Source organism: Meles meles, chromosome 9, assembly GCF_922984935.1.
Source record: "Meles meles chromosome 9, mMelMel3.1 paternal haplotype, whole genome shotgun sequence".
Lineage (NCBI taxonomy): Eukaryota > Metazoa > Chordata > Mammalia > Carnivora > Mustelidae > Meles > Meles meles.
In genome coordinates, this window is record NC_060074.1 from 33,761,769 (window position 1) to 33,779,050 (window position 17,282).

The 17,282-nt window shown below is 43.4% G+C and overlaps 1 protein-coding gene across 1 annotated transcript in view; it reads right to left on the bottom strand.

Moving 5' to 3' along the window:
• Positions 1 to 4,341: 4,341 nt before the first annotated feature.
• Positions 4,342 to 17,282, bottom strand: part of SERPINE2 (serpin family E member 2) — a 61,821-nt gene continuing 48,880 nt past the window's right edge. Inside the window, exons 5-9 of the mRNA XM_046017993.1 lie at positions 12,618 to 12,816; positions 10,897 to 10,997; positions 8,502 to 8,588; positions 6,104 to 6,187; positions 4,342 to 5,113 (exon numbers count right to left, since the gene is read on the bottom strand). Of these exons, the coding sequence (XP_045873949.1) occupies positions 5,076 to 5,113; positions 6,104 to 6,187; positions 8,502 to 8,588; positions 10,897 to 10,997; positions 12,618 to 12,816 (509 nt within the window). The 3' untranslated portion in view covers positions 4,342 to 5,075. The remainder of the gene's footprint in view (positions 5,114 to 6,103; positions 6,188 to 8,501; positions 8,589 to 10,896; positions 10,998 to 12,617; positions 12,817 to 17,282) is intronic.

Genomic DNA, 17,282 nt, shown 5'->3' on the forward strand with positions numbered 1-17,282 from the left:
GAAGTGGGTTCTTGGTGGGACACGGGGTCTTTCAGTGGTCATGGGAGGCCAAGGCCAGAGACGTCTTCTGCCAGTGGGTTGGCTCGGTCGGTGCCTTTCCCCAGGCAGCCACCAAAGACCAGCCCTAGGAAGTGGTGTTTGCTGCTCTGCTGGCTCAGAGCAAATCCCTGCTCCTCCCGCCTCAATTTCTTAGACCCCTGAATGTGGAGCTCATGGGTCATTCAGTTTTTCACTTTCAGAAAAGCAGAGTTCCTGGGACAAAAGTCACTCCCTGTGTCTAAGGATTGGCATTATTTTCAAGTTATTTGTCATTTCCTTTTTAGGACAAAGACTCAAAGGCCAGTAAGACCTAGAGCTTTCGACTTATTTGGGTCAGTGCCTACTCTTTTTTTTGGGCAGAATGAAAGAATCCTCATTTCATTAAGTGTCAAAAGAGTGATTTCACTGGTTGTTGGCCTCAGTTCCTTAAGTCTACCATTTTGTTACTTTGGGAAAATTGCAGCCTGTCTCCTACCTAAAATCAATGTGACATGTAATCTATGTGATAAATTGTTTGGTCAAATGTCTACATGCATAGCAAATAAAGATTCTGACACCCAATTCCAGTGTGTGGGGTCCCCCCCACCTGCATCACCAATGCTCAGACACCAGCTGGATATCCTACAATTGAATTCAATTCTAACACCATCTACTGAGAGGGAGTATCACATCTCACTGGTTAAGGGCTCAGGTCCACAAGGCTTCCCTCCCCACCTACTTCAGATGCCAGCTGGCACCCAGGTTGTCACCTCTCCTGACCCTTAGGCTATAAATCAAGAGGTTCCCAGGACCCCCTCCTCAGCTTCTATTAACTTGCTAGAGTGACGCACAGAACTCAGAGAGACGTCTTGCTTACTGGATTGCTGGTTTGTAAAAGGATATAACTCAGGGACAGCCAGATGGAAGAGATGCATAGGACAAGGTCTGGGGAAGGACAAGGAGCTTCCCTGCCCTCCTAGTGCACCACTCACACAAATCCCTGGGTGCTCATTGACCCTTAAGCTCTCTGAACCTTTGGATTTTTATGAAGGCTTCATTACAAAGACATAGTCGGTTAAATCATTTGGCCACTGGCCATGATTCAACTTAAAGCGGTTCTCCCCTCCCCAGGGGTCAGTGGGGGTGGAGCTGAAAGTTTCAGCCTTCCAGTCACATGGTGGGGTCTCCTAGCAACCAGCCTCCAATCTGTAGCCATCAAAGCTCCCAGGTCTGTCTTTGGAGGATACTCTGGCCAGCCTACCAGATCCAGCCCTGGCTGGCAGTCCAGATTACTGCAGGTCTGCCTTCTGTGGAAATAATGCACATTTGTGTAGGTTAGGGCTTAAAATTAGGTAGATGCCTTGTAACCTCAAGGGCTCCCTCCCATGACTCAGCCTCTCTGGATGCTTGCCTTATTTGGCCAAACGCTACCTCATTAACATAACAAAAGAGATCTTTATAGCTATCACTTTGTAAATTCCAAGGTTTGGGGGAGCCCTGTGCCAGAAATGTGGGTGAAAACCAAATATATATATCTCTTATTATAAATCACAGCGTCAGGGCACCTGTGGCCCAGTCAGCTAGGTATCTGACTTCAGCTCAGGTAATGGTCTCAGGGTCCTGGGATTGAGCCCAGTGTGTGGCTCTGTGCTCAGTGGGGAGTCAGCTTGTTGCTCTCCCTCTGTTCACCTCCCCTTTATGCTCTTTCTCAAATAAAATCTTTTTTTTCCCCCAAATTTTATTTATTTGACATAGAAAGAGAGAGAGTACAAGTAGGGGAAGCAGGAGGGGGAGGGAGAAGCAGGCTCTCACCAAGCAAAGATCCCCGACATGGGGCTCTATCCCAGAACCCCAGGATCATGACCTGAACTGAAGGCAGATGCTTAACCCACTGAGCCACCCAGTCACCCTTCAAATAAATAAAATCTAAAAAAAAAAAAGAAAAAAAATTACAGTATCACAGAAAATGTGAACTTTTATGAAAGGTCTGCAATTTTTTTAAATTTACTTTTTATTATTTTTATTTTTTAAAAAGATTTTTATTTATTTGACACAGAGAAAGAGATCACAAGGAGGCAGAGAGGCAGGCAGAGCGAGAGGGGGAAGCAGGGAAGCAGGTGGAAGATCTGGTGGGCTGAGATCATGACCTGAGTTGAAGACAGAGTCCCAACCCACTGAGTCACCCAGGTGCCCCAGGTCTGCAATTTTTTGTCTCCATATCTTAAATTTATTTCAGTTTCCCTCAAGTAAAGGAGTTTTTCTAAATTTTATCTTTCTGAAGATAAGACCTATAGATTCATTGACTGAAGTGTATCAAAAGATAAAAGTGGAATTCTGTAAAAGTAATAATTTGAGAACTTTCCTCTAGTCCAGAGATTATCAACAAGTTCTAGAGGCTGCTAGAGTCAAGTCAGAATATGGGTGCTGATGGGTAAGAGAGGGTTAAAGATGAGCTGGGAAGATCAAGTGAAACAGAAGAAACATAGTCTAGGAATCTTGATTCTACGGTTCTTCCATGAGATTCTTCCAAGTTCTATATATCATAAATTTGAAACTTTACTATCTAAAATACTAAAGAGGCATTCAGAAATGGCACCAGATACTTCAAATTTTAATGTGCTCAGGAAAATGCGACCAGTTTCTATCTTGAGGAAGTAGACTATCTGTAACACATAACAGGGCCACACTCTACTAGGTGATATTAGAAAAGCAAACCCTTGGGGGCACCTGGGTGGCTCAGTCATTTGGGTGTCTGACTCTTGATCTCATAGCTCAAGTCTTGATCTCAGGGTCATGAGTTTGAGCACTGCACTGGGCTCCACACTGTGTGTGGAGCCTACTTGGGGTCGGGGGAAGCAAAGCAAACTCTTCTGGTCTTTTCTGCAGTGAGCACTGCTGAAGCCAAGAGCTTGGGGATCTAGTCTTGGTCCTGTAACCACTTCTAGGCTTTTCTCTTGAATTTAGGCCCACTTGGTCCTACTTGTGTATCTTGTAAGTGCACTTAACACAGGTTAGGTGTTTGGTCAAGCTAGAATTCACTCTCTCCCTTCCATGATTAACTTATTTGTGGAAAGGACATATTTATCTCTGTACCCCCTAATGCTTGGTACCCAGTAGGTACCCAAATGAATAAATGGAGTGTATAATTCTTGGATTACTGCTAACACTATTTCTATCTTAAACTATTCAAAATAATATAATAGAATGAGTAAAACTGGCTGTAAAAGCATTAATAACTATACTAGCATGTTTGCTAGAGTAAAAGTAGTTTATGTTAACCCTTCAAAATAAATTTCTGGCATTTACCCTTTTTTAAAAAATTAATTAATTAATTAATTTGACAGACAGAGATCACAAGTAGGCAGAGAGGCAGGCAGAGAGGAGGAAGCAGGTTCCCCATGGAGCAGAGAGCCTGATGTGGGGCTAGATCCCAGGACCCCAAGATCATGACCTGAGCTGAAGGCAGTGGCTTAAACTACTGAGCCACCCAGGCGCTAATGGATTTTTTTAAAAAGTTTTTAAGTTTTGATACATATTTTAAACCAATTCTGATATTAGATGATTCAAGCCTTCAGGAGATTAGAAAAGTAACAACAATGACAACAAACCAGGCAAATAAAAAATTATGAGGAATTGTGAGGAGGTCTCCAAAAACAAAACAAAACAAAACAAAAAATCTTGCCCTATCAGGAAACAAACACTCCGGCCCATCACTGAAATTGTAACATGCACTGTTCACTCCGAGTTCAAAGTGTCTCAGGACCCAGCACCTTCCCTGTGCACTTGCTATAGAAAACCCTACTCTTTGCTGGGAATACTCTTGAATCCTGCCCTTAGCGAGCCACTGCTGAGATGAGGGCTGGTATTGCATCCTCCTCTAGTGCTTGGCAGTGACTTAGAAGGGGTGGCGAAGCAAGGAACAGTGTCTGATTGCCAGGGTTAGAGGAAAAGAAGAAAATGTGGGAGGCTGTGGGTTTTCTGCTACTTGCCTGAGTACAAAGATTTAGTAGAAGAAGTTAAAGTATTTTTTTTTATTAACATATAATGTATTATTTGCCCCAGGGGTATAGGTCTGTGAATCATCAGTCTTACACAATTCCCAGCACTCACCATAGCACATACCCTCCCCAATGTCCACGACCCTGCCACCCTATCCTTACCCCTCAACCACCCAGCAACCTTTTGTTTCCTGAGATGAAGAGTCTCTTATGGTTTGTCTCCCTCTTGATCCCATCTTGTTTCATTTTTTTCCCCTTGAAGTTAAAGTATTTTTAAAAGGCTGTTTCTTTTGTTGTATTTTCAATCGCAGAGAAATGGCATTTCTTTTTTTTACTACTCATAACACTTTATTTTTTACTTTGTACAAAATACAAAAATGCAAATCCAAAGAGTACAGAGCAGTAGTGACAGGCACACTGCAGAACAGCAAACCTTGTGTAGCAAGACATTCTTTTTTTAGACTTTATTTTAGTGAATACATGCATTATAGAAAACAACAACGACAACAACAAAAACACCCAAAGAGGCTAGAGATTTTACTATTTCTACCCCCAAAATAATGCTTACTATCAAGACTTTGGATGAGACCAAAACAAAAGAATTTAAAAAGGCCAATAATATTATTTTCATAAAAAAAGTAAAAGCTACCATAAAATGTGTTTTTGTGTTTTTTATTTTATTTTTTTTTTTAATTTTTTCCCCATCACACTGATTCAATTTCTTCTGAAATGCCACACGTGTAAACAAAACAAAACTCCTGAACCGGACAGTAAATACTCAAGAGGGTTAGCTCAGTAGTTTAAAGGATTTTTTTAGACATTTTGAAGCCTTTCTATTCACCTGTCAGTACAGTGCTCCAGCCATCCTGCCCCTTTTCCCTTTGATATATATCCCAGAACAGAAATGCTTGCATCATTGAGTCTCTGTTTCTAAGAACTAGTTTTGAAAAAGAAAGTAATGTACAAAAATATTTAACAGAACTATGAAAGATGTAGGAAAGGAGTCTTATTTTCATTGCAAAGGAGCCTTAGCTTTGCCTGGTTTCTCCCGCACACTCTTCAGGGTTTGTATATCTGCCCCATGAATAAGACAGCACCTACAGAATTAGAAGGAAACAAGGCACAACTCTATTAGAAACATTTCTTAAAATAAGATATAAAGTGTGTTTAAGGGATAGTCCTTAGGCTGCGATTAATTGTTCTCAAGCAGTGCTATCCAATAGAACTTTCTGCGATGATGGAAACGTCTATATTTTCATTGTTCAATATAGTAGCCACTAGTCACATGTGGCCATTGAGCCCTTGAAACACGGCTAGTCTAGGAAACTGAATTTTAAATTATATTTCATTTTCATTATTGAAAGTTAAGGTTAAATAACCACATGTGGCTTGAGGCTCCCATATTGGACTTTTGTGCAGGAGCACCTGAATTATGACATTAAAGATACAAGACAAAAGGATAAGGAACTAGATAGACCGTGTTATTGATTAAAAAAAAAGAGTAAATGCTGAAATGTATGAGTTTCTACTCTGCACCAATGTGACGCCAACCTCTCCATAAAGACAATCTCACTTATTCTTCATAATTGTACTAAAAGGCAAGAACTATTGTTATCCACATTTTAAAGATGAAGCTAAAAGGACAGAGCCAACATTGAACCCATGACTTGGGGAGCCAGTCTGTTATCAAATTAACAGTTCTCGGGCTATAACAATAGAGGGTGCTTCCAGAGGTTGAGGGCACGTAGTTTCTTATAAAATTTAACTACTGTACTTACAAAAACGTGGACAAAAAATCAATAGCTGTCAAAAGTCCCCAAAAGAGCTGCAGAGCTCTCTCAATGTTAAAAACAAACCAACCAACCAACCTAAAATCAGTGTTTAAAAGATTCCATCACACTCTGTAAACACAGCCATGGTTTTCTTATCTCTTCAAGGTGGGTGGTTTATTACTCAAAGTGTTTGCAATTGTTGACACAAGGGAGACGGATTAAGAGAAGCAAGGCTGAGTTTCGCTATGATTCCATATACCTTTCTGAATTCTAACAGCTCGCGAAGGACGAGGACAGAAGAGAAGAGTCGCTTACCTGTAGGATTATGTCGGATGAAAAACAGAAAAGGTCGGTCTACTATAAACCAGGGAGGCGACGACCTTGCAATTAGAATTGCAGCTACGGGGAGAAAAAGAAAATGTGTTGTACACTCCACACGAGGCCAGCAAGGATCCTTGATGCTGGAGTTAGAGGACACAATGCCTGTCCCATAGGCTAGCCAGATTAGATTGGCCCAATGGTCCTCATTTATTGAACCCCTACCATGGGCCAGGCCCTTACCACTCCATGTCTCATTCAGTCTATATAAATACCACCTTCTTTAATCAATGTACTCACTCCATAGGGTTTTTAGGAGGATTAAATGACCTAAAACAGTGTTTGTCACTTAACACCTAATGCATACTCAGTTATTATTAGCTGTTTTTTATTTATACCATCTGCCTTGCCAATGAAGGCTCCCTGGTCCTTTTCGCTCAGCCAAAGCCTTCCTGTACATCAAGGCCCAGCTGTGTTTTCAACCATTTTGTCTGTGCCTTTTCCTCTGGTGGGTCCCCTCTGCATGGTAACGGAGACCTCTCATCTGGGACCCCTACCCCACGCTGCTGTAGCTGCTGGACTCAGAAAGCAAACTTCCGTAGCCCATGGCCCTAGACATGCTTGTTCTGCCGTGCTTCCCCATGGCCGCTTCAATTTCATGAGCCTATGACAGGGCCTTGCGGGAGGGTAGGTGTCAGGATAAAACTGTACTGTTCTTTCTGCAATGGCCCAGTTCTCTTCCTCAAACCCCAGGAAGCACTAATGACTTGGGCTTGATGTCACAAAGGAACCATCTACAGCTAAACCTGGGGTTATTGAAAAGCAATCAGGAGTGAGCAGGTCTTCTGGGCTAAACTGTACCCCCTCAAAATCCCTATGTTGAGGCCCTAAACCCCAAGGTATTTAAGTTTGAATGAGGGCATGAAGGCGGGGCCCTGATTCAGTAGGACTGGTATCCTTTTAAGAAGAGAGGAAGACACACGGGATATTGGTGCTCGGGGCGAAGACCACGTGAGGAAATAGGGAGAAAGCAACCCTTGGCAAGCCATGGAGCAAGGCCTCAGGAGAACCCAGCCCTTGATCCTGGCCTTCCAGCCTCCAGAACTGTGAGATATAAACTTCTGCAGCGTAAGTTCCTCCGCCCCATCTGTGGTCCCGTGCTACAGCAGTCCTAGGAACTAAGCCAGCAGCGAGGGCTTCCTGGGACTTGGCCTGCCAGTCACACTCACGCGAGGCCCAAACTCGGTTCAGTGCTCAGCTACTGCTGTCTTCAAATTCTTAATAAGTGTTCAGTGAGGGCTCCATCTCTATAGTCTACAGCTCCCTGCAAATTACTGAGCCAGTCCCGATAATTACACAAATTGGCAAAATTTGTCAATAATGGCAAAATCCAGCTCCCACTTACAGTGGAGACAAAAGGTATCTTAGAGGAGACAAAAGGCATCTGAGAAATTTAAATCGCTCATATTCTAGGTCTTTGTTTTTAATGTTATTTTAAAGGATTACAAATTAAATGTTTATTCTAGAAAGGCCATAACATGTCTATTTGGAGCATAAATGGTACTTTTTCATGACCAGAAATATGTGACCCAGTTACAAGCAGAGCTGGGATATTCCCTTTATGAGTTCAGAGCTTGGCCAGATCCACCCAATCTCAGTTGGATAATTAGGGGCTACAAAAACCAACCTAAGATTGTTCTATTTTCTCCTTCGTTATGTAAACCACGAGGAGAAAGCAGATGCAGATGGTCTACTTATCAAAGGGGGTGGCCCAGCAATCGTGCTGTAATTCAACAGCTGCTCGCTCCTTCTTTGCTTTGTCCCGGATAGACCTGCCTAGTCCTATCGGGAGCTGCTATTATTTTAGGTTGCAATATGAAGATTGGGCTTTTCTGCCAATAAGAAGCCAGAATATGCTTTAACCTTCCGAGGGCAGGGGTCAGCAAACCCCTGCCTTCGAGCAGAGTCTGAGAGAGTCAGATCCTACTTTTATAAATAAAACTTTATTGGAACACAGCCACGTCCACTGGCTCCGATCTGTGGCTTTCCTGCTACAGCGGCAGCTTTGCCGTTACAGTGGCGGAGTTGAGAAGCTCGGGTGGAGATAGTACCAGCCACAAAGCAGAAAATACACACTATTAAGCTCTTTACAGAGAAAGCTTGCCAACTCTCGTCCTGGAGGAATGTCTCACACCAAGGGGCTTTCCTTAATGGAACAGACTCTGAGACTTGAGAAGACAGTTCCTCATTCACCCTTGTCACCTGGGGGGCAATCCCCAGTTCTGGGCTGGGGGTACTGGGTTTGCTACCAATTGGCTAAGTGCCTGGGCAAGCGATAGCACACTCCTGCCCCCGCTACGTCACAGCCCGTCCTGGCTCCTGACCCAGTTCTTACTTGTTGCTGCTGAAGCTTTGGTCCCATCTTCGCTGACTTCAATTTTTGCTTTCTGCAAGATGTGAGAAACATGCAGGTTTTCTGACCCTGTTTCCAGAAAATAAAACAAACACAGCATTTATGTGATACACAGGCCATCCATTTGGCTCAGAAAGTAACTTCAAATCCTTGGTAAATTCCAGTTCTTAAAAGGTGTCAGGGGAAGTGACCTCTTATAGTCTGGTGATTGAAGGCTGTGGGGTGACGGTCACCTGCCGTGAATTTCAGTCTCTGTTAAGTGAACTGTGATATCACTTCTGAGGAGGGATTCACCCACCCTGAATGTGTTAGTACCTCTATCAGTTCAACTCTCATCACTCAGCATTGCATAAAAAAAATAAAAAGAGCAGAGCTTTAGTAAAGAAGTCCAGTTTTCCAGAAGAAGCAAGGCAACAATATTGTTTGTAAGGGACAAAATATCAGATCCAGAAAGAATTTCAGATGGCATTTATGGATGGGGAAATTGAGGCCTGTTAAGAAATCTGCTCTCAGGGGTGCCTGGGTGGCTCAGCAGGTTAAAGCCTCTGCCTTCGGCTCAGGTCATGATCCCAGGGTCCTGGGATGGAGCCCACGTCAGGCTCTCTGCTCAGCGGGGAGCCTGCTTCCTCCTCTCTCTCTGCCTGCCTCTCTGCCTACTTGTGATCTCTGTCTGTCAAATAAATAAATAAAATCTTGAAAAAAAAAAAGAAATCTGCTCTCAGATCATATGGCTGGTGAGTGGTTTTTCACAAGAAAAGCCAGTCATCTCACTGCTGTAATAGTGAGAAGAGTGTTGAATGTAAGAAGAATCCAGAACCAGACTCAGAATGACAATTGTGCCTCTGGAACCTTCTAGTGAACCCATTTTCCTTCTCAGTGAAACCTTATCATTCCAGGAATACCACTGGCCATGGCATTGTAGGAGAACGCAAACAGAAGTTAACGGTAGCCTTGTTGGGACACGGGTCTGGAAGCAAACTGAAAAAGTGCTTTCCACATCACCTGGTTTTCAACTGTCTGCACAGATGCTGGGCTTTAATATGACCAGTGGAGAATGAGAGGGATGTCTGCAGGACGAAAGTCACGGGCAGGTTAACCATAAGATCTAGGAGAATTTCAGGCACCTGGTTCTCCCTCTGAGCTCCTGTGAACTACCCTGCCAGTGTAGACGGTGGGCCATAGAAGAGAACCCTGGAGGGGAACGTGCAGGTTCAAACAATGCTCTCTAACGTCACTGGGCTGAGGAATCCTGTTAAAATGATTCTGATTCAGTGTGTCTGGGTGAGACCCAAGACTGTCCCCTCAGACAAGCTCCCAGGTGATACTCAGGCTGCGGCACGGGGGATGCGTTGGGTTATCCAAGGATGAAAGGGCGTCAGAATATCCCTACAGCTGCAAGTTTACCAGGGATGTCGTGTGTAGCCCCAGGACAGGCACGCAGGTGCTCCCCTGCAGGTCATCGAGCTCAGTAATGAACTTCTCAAGGGGAAAAACACAAAAGGAGCATAAATAATGTTTACGCCATGACTTCTCTTTGGAAGGAGGTTGCTGTGCTCCACATTAAAAGGACCAAGAGCGGAGTTATATTCAAGAGAACTATAACTCTAGGAAAAGGTACATACATTGACAAATGTAGTGACAGAATACCAGCTGCGTCCTAGATGCTTTGGCAAAGAAATGTTCCAGTCAGACCCCTCTGAATTTACACTGTTTCGAATTAACAAGCATTAAATGCCAAAATACACATCTGGATATAGGGCATGCCTCTTGTTGCTGGATGGAAGCAAGGATCTGAGAATTTAAAAATCTTCATTTTCCAAACACAGGGAAATAGTCTGCATTTGAAAAAGAAAGACTAGTATCTAATTAAGAGCTACATTTCTAAGTATTAAAGATGATACACGAAGGTCTTCTGTAACTGCAGAGTCACCTGGGCCTCCCATGAAATGTACACAGGAAACACAGGGATGAATGATATCTGTTGATTTAGATGACTGAGGATGAACAGCATCATTTGGTGATAAATCAGAGTAAATCCTGGGGAATTTCAGGGCAATACACTCCTAATTTTGATCTTTTCTTTTGTTCTTTTTTTAATTTTAAAGATTGATTTATTTATTTGAGAGAGAGAAAGAGAGAGCGGGGGGAGGGGCAGAGCGGGAGAGAGAGAATCCTAAGTAGACTCCCGGCTAAGTGCAGAGCCCGACATGGGGCTTGATCCCACGACCCTGAGATCATGACCTGAGTCGAAATCAAGAGCCAGGGCTTGGTGGACTGAGCCACTCAAGCGCCCCTGATCTTTTCTTTCCGAACAAATCAGAGACCCAGTTTGTAACACAGTCTCCAAGTTTAAGACGAAGTTTTAAATTGAACATACTTGTTATTTTTGCAAAATTTGCTTTCGATGCATCGAACATCTCGGTGATGCCAAGAGCTTTCAGCGGCTCCTTCAGGTCTGTCTGTGCTACAGCTGTGAACCTAGCAGGAAAGGAGAAAATGAGGGAAAATCATCATACCGTAAGCGATGTAAAACGATATTATCAGTGCCGGTGCAGAAGGCTTGGTAAACGGATTCTTTGTTAAGTTTGCTCTGGACACCAATCTCAACTGTATCTGAAACTGCAGTTCCAAGATTTAAGCAGAGAACGACTCCTCTCTCAAACACTTAGCTGGCAAAAGGAGCAGGACCCCGTAACGAGGCAAACGAGGGTGGCCTCACCCTCATGTGCTGCAGGTCCCCCAGTCCAGTTCTTAGGGAGATCTGCTGAAGCACTTTCCCTCACGCTCGTGGGAGGATATCCAGAATAGTGACAGGATTATCTACAGGTTTTCCCCATCTCCAACCAACCAAACATCATGGTGGCTGCCGTACTGGGGATGGTCGAAAGAGAGGAGACACATTCCTGCTCCCTCTTGATGGGATTTTGAAAGCATTGTACTAGGAAAATAGGAACCAACAACAGGAATTGGTGACAATGCATTCTATTTGGGTGTCACAAGAGTTTCTTGGACACTTGCGACCTATCTGGCCTTAGAGTCACACTTACGTAAATGTCAGCTATTAAATCTATCATCAGAGGAAGTTTTTTTTTAGGCTTTCTCCCATTTGGTGGAAGAGCAATCAGGGTAGGTGAGCAGATTTTCATCACAGATGGGCTCTAATGATAATTTACCATTATAATTGTGCTTTATCTATAATGTCATAAATCTTGTTCATTTATAGCAAGCACTGCCTACATAAAGGCACACTTCACAATAAAAAAATTCTTAGGAGGATTACTAATACTTATTATGAATGGACTCCTCGGATTATACTTAACTCAGTGACCGGAGAAGTAAAAGCTATTAGAACTGGAAGGTGTCTTTCCCACCCTGAGACGTGGCTGGTTAAAAGCTCCGGGCACCTGTGGCATGATCACAGACAGGGGACGTTCACTGCCTCTTTCCTAGGTCTGGGTATAAGGCATTCTCTCACCTGTTAGAAATTTGGGATTCAGGCAGAATTTGGGATTACCTTCCCCTTGGTTTCAAGTCATAACGGCTCAAATTCCACCAATATTATGCTTTCAGGGTGCAAGAAAGAACTGCCAAAGTATGGCACTAATGTAAGAATTCTGCCTGGATGGTTTCAAAATGGTTCCTTACCACCTAGCTTTTGGACCTTGGTCTTCAGGAACTTCCAGCTAAAACTTAAAAACACTAAAATGAAACTCCTTATCAAAACACGACTAAACTTTACTGTATAGTTATACATGTGGATTTCAGTCTTTTGGACAAAATTAAGTAAGTTAAAAGCCCTCAAAATGGTACGAAGGAGCTCGAGGTCTTATGGAGACTCAGAGATCAGGCTGCCTCCTTTCCTTGCCTCCTGATAATCATCATCCTGCCGCACGAGAGGCACAGGAACTGGAGGGGGGATGGGGAAGCTTCCGCAAAAGCAGAGCCTCGTATTTCCACCATGCAACTTCTGAAAAGTAAATCAGACTTTAGGATTTAGCCTGTGCCATTTCTTAGCTTCACACTGTCTGGTGTCTGACCCAACTGCTCCAGGGACAGAGTACTCCCAATGTCTTCTCTTCAGGGAGAGGGACCACTTACTTGGGCAAAATGACCTGCACCCTCTTGGGCACCATGGTGCTCATCCAGCTGTCTATGGTCTTGGTGCTGATGTGAGGGATGATGGCTGACAACGGGGTGGAGCTCTCGGTTGGCAAGGCGATCAGCATGCTGATGCTTTCCCCGTGGTAGGGCAGTTCAATGAAGTTGTACCATAAATCGTTGGGGGTGCTCGTAGACCCTAAAGAAATCAGAGGCAGGTTCAGTGTATCCCTGATGACTTCTAGAAGTGGCCTGAATGTTTGCTGACCACATGGGTAGCTTCAGAGGGAAGAGGGCAATTCAGTTTGAAAACTTCTCTTTTATAGTTTCCTTAAAAGGACAAAGATAAAGACAATTATTTCTTCTTTCCCTGGTAAAGAATTCTTTCTTCAATTTGGACATGTCTTAACAAAATGCCTTTGGCGTCACTAAAATAACATGAATTCTGTTGAGCTGAATTGAACGAGATCATGAGGCACTTAGAATACAGTGCTTTGCAAGAAGCTAACCCTTATCATGTGAATAAAGGAATGAATTTGAGCTGCCTGAGAATTGCTCTTTTGGCTGAGCCTATGTGAGCATGTGAAGACAAAGGAGAAAGGGATGAACGGCTCCATTGTTTAGGGCCCACACCAACCACTTTAACACATTTAGAAGCTACAGCGCCCCATGAAGTAGTATAAGCAGTCCTATTTCATAGGCCAGGAGGCTACAATCAGAGAAAGTAAGTAACTTGCCTAGAGACACGTGGGCTAAGAGGTGGAACGCCAGGACTTTGATTTAGTATGTCTAACGCCAACGATGACCTTCCCAGTCCACTATCCCGACTCCCTCCTCACACTTCACCCACCCCAGTAACCGTCCTTATGGCTTTTAGATACCTTATGGTATTTGCACTTCCTAAAAAAAACCTGACAACGATTTAGACCAGCACTTCTCAAAATGGCGGTTGTCTGGAGAAAACACAACCTGCATGTCGCCCGGGAGACAAATAGATTCCATGCCCCAGTAAGTTTAGGAAACACTGGGCTGAATCTTCTCGCAGATTCCTGATATATATGCCAGTGCTGTAAAGGCTCTGAGATGGTTCTGAAGGAAAGCTGTTTGGCTATCCCCAGGTTTCCTGAACTCATTTGATCCTAGAACCCTTTCATCCCATGTAAAACATTCAAAACATTCAGCAGCTGAGCAGCGCAGCTGCGCACTGACTGATGGGAGCTGCTGTGACTGAGCTCAGGAAGGCACCAGCTGGAAGCCCAGCTCAGGGGCACGGGGCCCACGGAGGCCACCGACTCCCCGGGAAAGAACCTCCCATGGAACACGCCTTAGGATCCCATGAAACCTTTACATCAGGCATGTAATGAGAGACTCATTAAAATTAACTACATGAATGGAAAGCCAGCATTTCTAGATTTCGGGCGGATCTCTGAAATGGTTTATTAAGCACTTCAGACTTTTTAAAAACGTAGTGACCTTGGTGAGGCACTTAACCTCTGCATGCCACTTACTATGGGGAGTGGAGATATCAGGGACATTAAAAGTACGTCCCTCACAGGGTCGCCGTGATGATTAAATGAGAAAAAATATGTAAGGCGTTTGGCAGCACCAGGCCCACGGCCGATGCCCGCTGAACATGGGGCCCCTCCGCCTCCTCCCCCGGCTCTAGATGACCTAGAATAATAATGCATTTAGAAAAAGAGAAAAGAGAAAGTGAGTTTCTCTCATGATTTTCACTTGTCTTTTCTCTGGGGACAAACTGCCAGTCACCGCATGTGAGACAAGGAACTTCAATAAGCTAGTTCTCCACAGGAGGGGGCTGGGAGGGCAGGAGAAAGGGAGAGACCTCAAACTTTCTTTGTCTTTGTTACGTAACGAACACTTTTAGCTATAAAATATGATAAAGAATAGCAACTCTATTGGAATATGTGACATGACAGGATGACATTCAAGTTTCTCCTTCAGGAAGAAAACTGTGGGCAATTCGGGGGGTGCTCAGTATATCCCCTTCCCATCCTGCTGCATTTGCCGGCGGGGCCGTTCGGCAACCCGTCTGGCTCTGGATGCCCCGGAACTGTCACTCAAGGCCAGTTCTGTCTCTGGGCTGCCTAAGAATCAGAGAAGGGATTCTTTAACTTTCCTTTTACCTTGAGTAATAAAATGGTCTCGGCAGAAACTGAAAAATCAATGGGAGAGTCAGAAAAAAACACCACTTCCTAATGAGCCCTTTAATCTTCAAAGAAAACAGGAGGCCCTGATCTGGCAGAGCTCTTCTAGAAACTGTGTGGTTTGGGGAGCAGTTAATAAATGATCACTCCAGGGCATGAAATAAGGACCTGGAGGCACCCGTTAACCAGTTCTAGAAACATTTACTGTTCTGATAAGAAGAATCAGGGTCACGAATAAAACTTATGAGCTGGGGTGTGTTTTTCCAGTGGGGAGACAGCTTCTTCCTCCACCAGTGAATCCAGCCTCCCCTGCATACGTGTTTTGTTTTGTTTTTTAAGATTTTATTTATTTATGAGAGAGTGAGAGAGAGATCATGAGCAGGGGAAAGGGGCAGAGGGAGAAGCAGCCTCCATCCCAGGACCCCAGGATCATGACCTGAGCTGAAGGCAGACGCTTAACCGACTGAGCCACCCAAGTGCCCTCCACTGGATACACCTGTGACCGATCAGTTCTGTGAATAACCCCTAAGCATTCTGTACCCAGGCGCTCACGTCCACCCGATGATTCCTTTCTCCCTGGCCCTACTTCTGCTTCTGATCACAGATGCCTCTCTGCACACACCCCGTCCATGCTAATCTTTGCTTGGTGGCTTGAGGAGGTAGGGGACAAATTAACACCTCTCCTCTCCTAATCTGATCACTAAAAAGACTGCTTTCTCAGCATCATCTTAGGGAGAACAAGGGCTGAGGTTAAACACATGAGATCTGGAGGTCTAGAATCTGGATTCAAATCCTGACTCTTCTGACATGCTAGCTCTGCATCTTGGGCAAGTAGCTTAATGCCAAGTCTTAGTTTCTTTATCTGTAAAATGGGATAGCAGTGCCTGGCTTATAGGATTGCTGTGAAGATTCAACCAGATGATACATGCAGCACAGTGCTCAGCACAGAGGCTTGCTTGTACCCAGTAAAAACTTTCATCTGCTGATGGAAGGAGCTTTATAAAATGCATTTCTTCTTGAGTGCTTGGTCACTGCCCCAATAGCTGAAACGTAGCCTCAGTCCACCAAAAGCAACCACAGCGACTGCAGTGGGCACAGCTCCAGGGTAGAAGGAATTGAGCAAGGAAGGGGAGCTGGAGCCTTGTGTCCTAGCAGGTCACTTGTCTTTGTCCCAGAGACTTTTCTGTTACAAAGTCCCAGCCAGGCTCCCTGTGCTTTAACATCTGGGAAGTAGATGGAGTGTTCTCTAATGAGGACTGATGCTGGAGTGTAGAAAAATGTGAATGACGCAGGTTCATTCATGCTGGAAAGGAGGAAACAGATTAGACGGGAAGAGAAATCTTTTCTCTTAGATGAATGGGGATCAACAAAACCTTTAATGAGAAGTAATAGACAAAGAACGAAGTATTAAAAACATGGAGACTTAGAACTTTCTGTAAGTGGTATTTTGGGGATGATCAAGATATTCTGGAAAACCCCCAAAAGACTCTGATCCCTTCTTTAAATCCTATAAGGGAGGAAGTAACTAGGCTTCCTTGAAATGTTAAGAACTCCTCTTGGCCTTTAAACTCAGAGAGAGAATATTTTAAATATTGAATATCAGAAAAACTTTATAGATAAGAATCCCTCCAATTACCTTCCACTAAAAGCAGCTTTATGGATTTCCTGAGCTCTTGGGGAATTGTTTCAGCTCTACTTCAGAAGAAACTGAAATACAGATTTGAAAGCAAAAAACAGAACCAGTGAATGCAGTAGTCCATATTCTAGCTGAAATGCAAAGGGGGTCTGGGGAGAATTAATGGGGAAGAAGGTGTGGTTTGAGCAACTAGGTGAATGCAGGTGACACTTGCTGAGCTAAGGAACGTGGAGGGAGAACCAGATGGGTGAGGACAATAATATGTTTCATCTATGGATCTAAAACTTAACCAGGTAGAGAGGTAACTTGAATAGGCAGGTATGAGTTGGAAGCTCAGAGGAGAGTGAAAATGGGAAATATATTGTATATTCAAATATATTTATATATATACACATATATACATATATATTTGGAATTCTTTGTGGTCTTTTTTTTTTCAAAATGAAGTCTTTAATGTCTAAATTCATAACCATAAATCAAAAAAAATTGTAACAACTTTTGATTCAGCAATTCCTATCCAAGGAAAGTACCTTTATAAATTCTGACAGTTGCTAAAGATTTCTGTACAAGAATGCTTGCTGAAATGTTTATTACAGGAAAAATGTAATAATATATACAATAATAACATCCATAGGATAGTATAATACATTTATGCCATAGAATATTATACAGCTGATTAAAGGATCAAGTAAATCTACGTGAATTGACATAAAGTTTTCCACAATATACTGTCTAATGTATAAAGCAGATTATAGAATAGAAATTACAGTATAATCCTATTATGCAAAAAAGTTTCATAAACATACTTTCTGTATCTATAGAAAAGGTCTCAAATAATACACCTACCACTAACGGGGTTCTTAT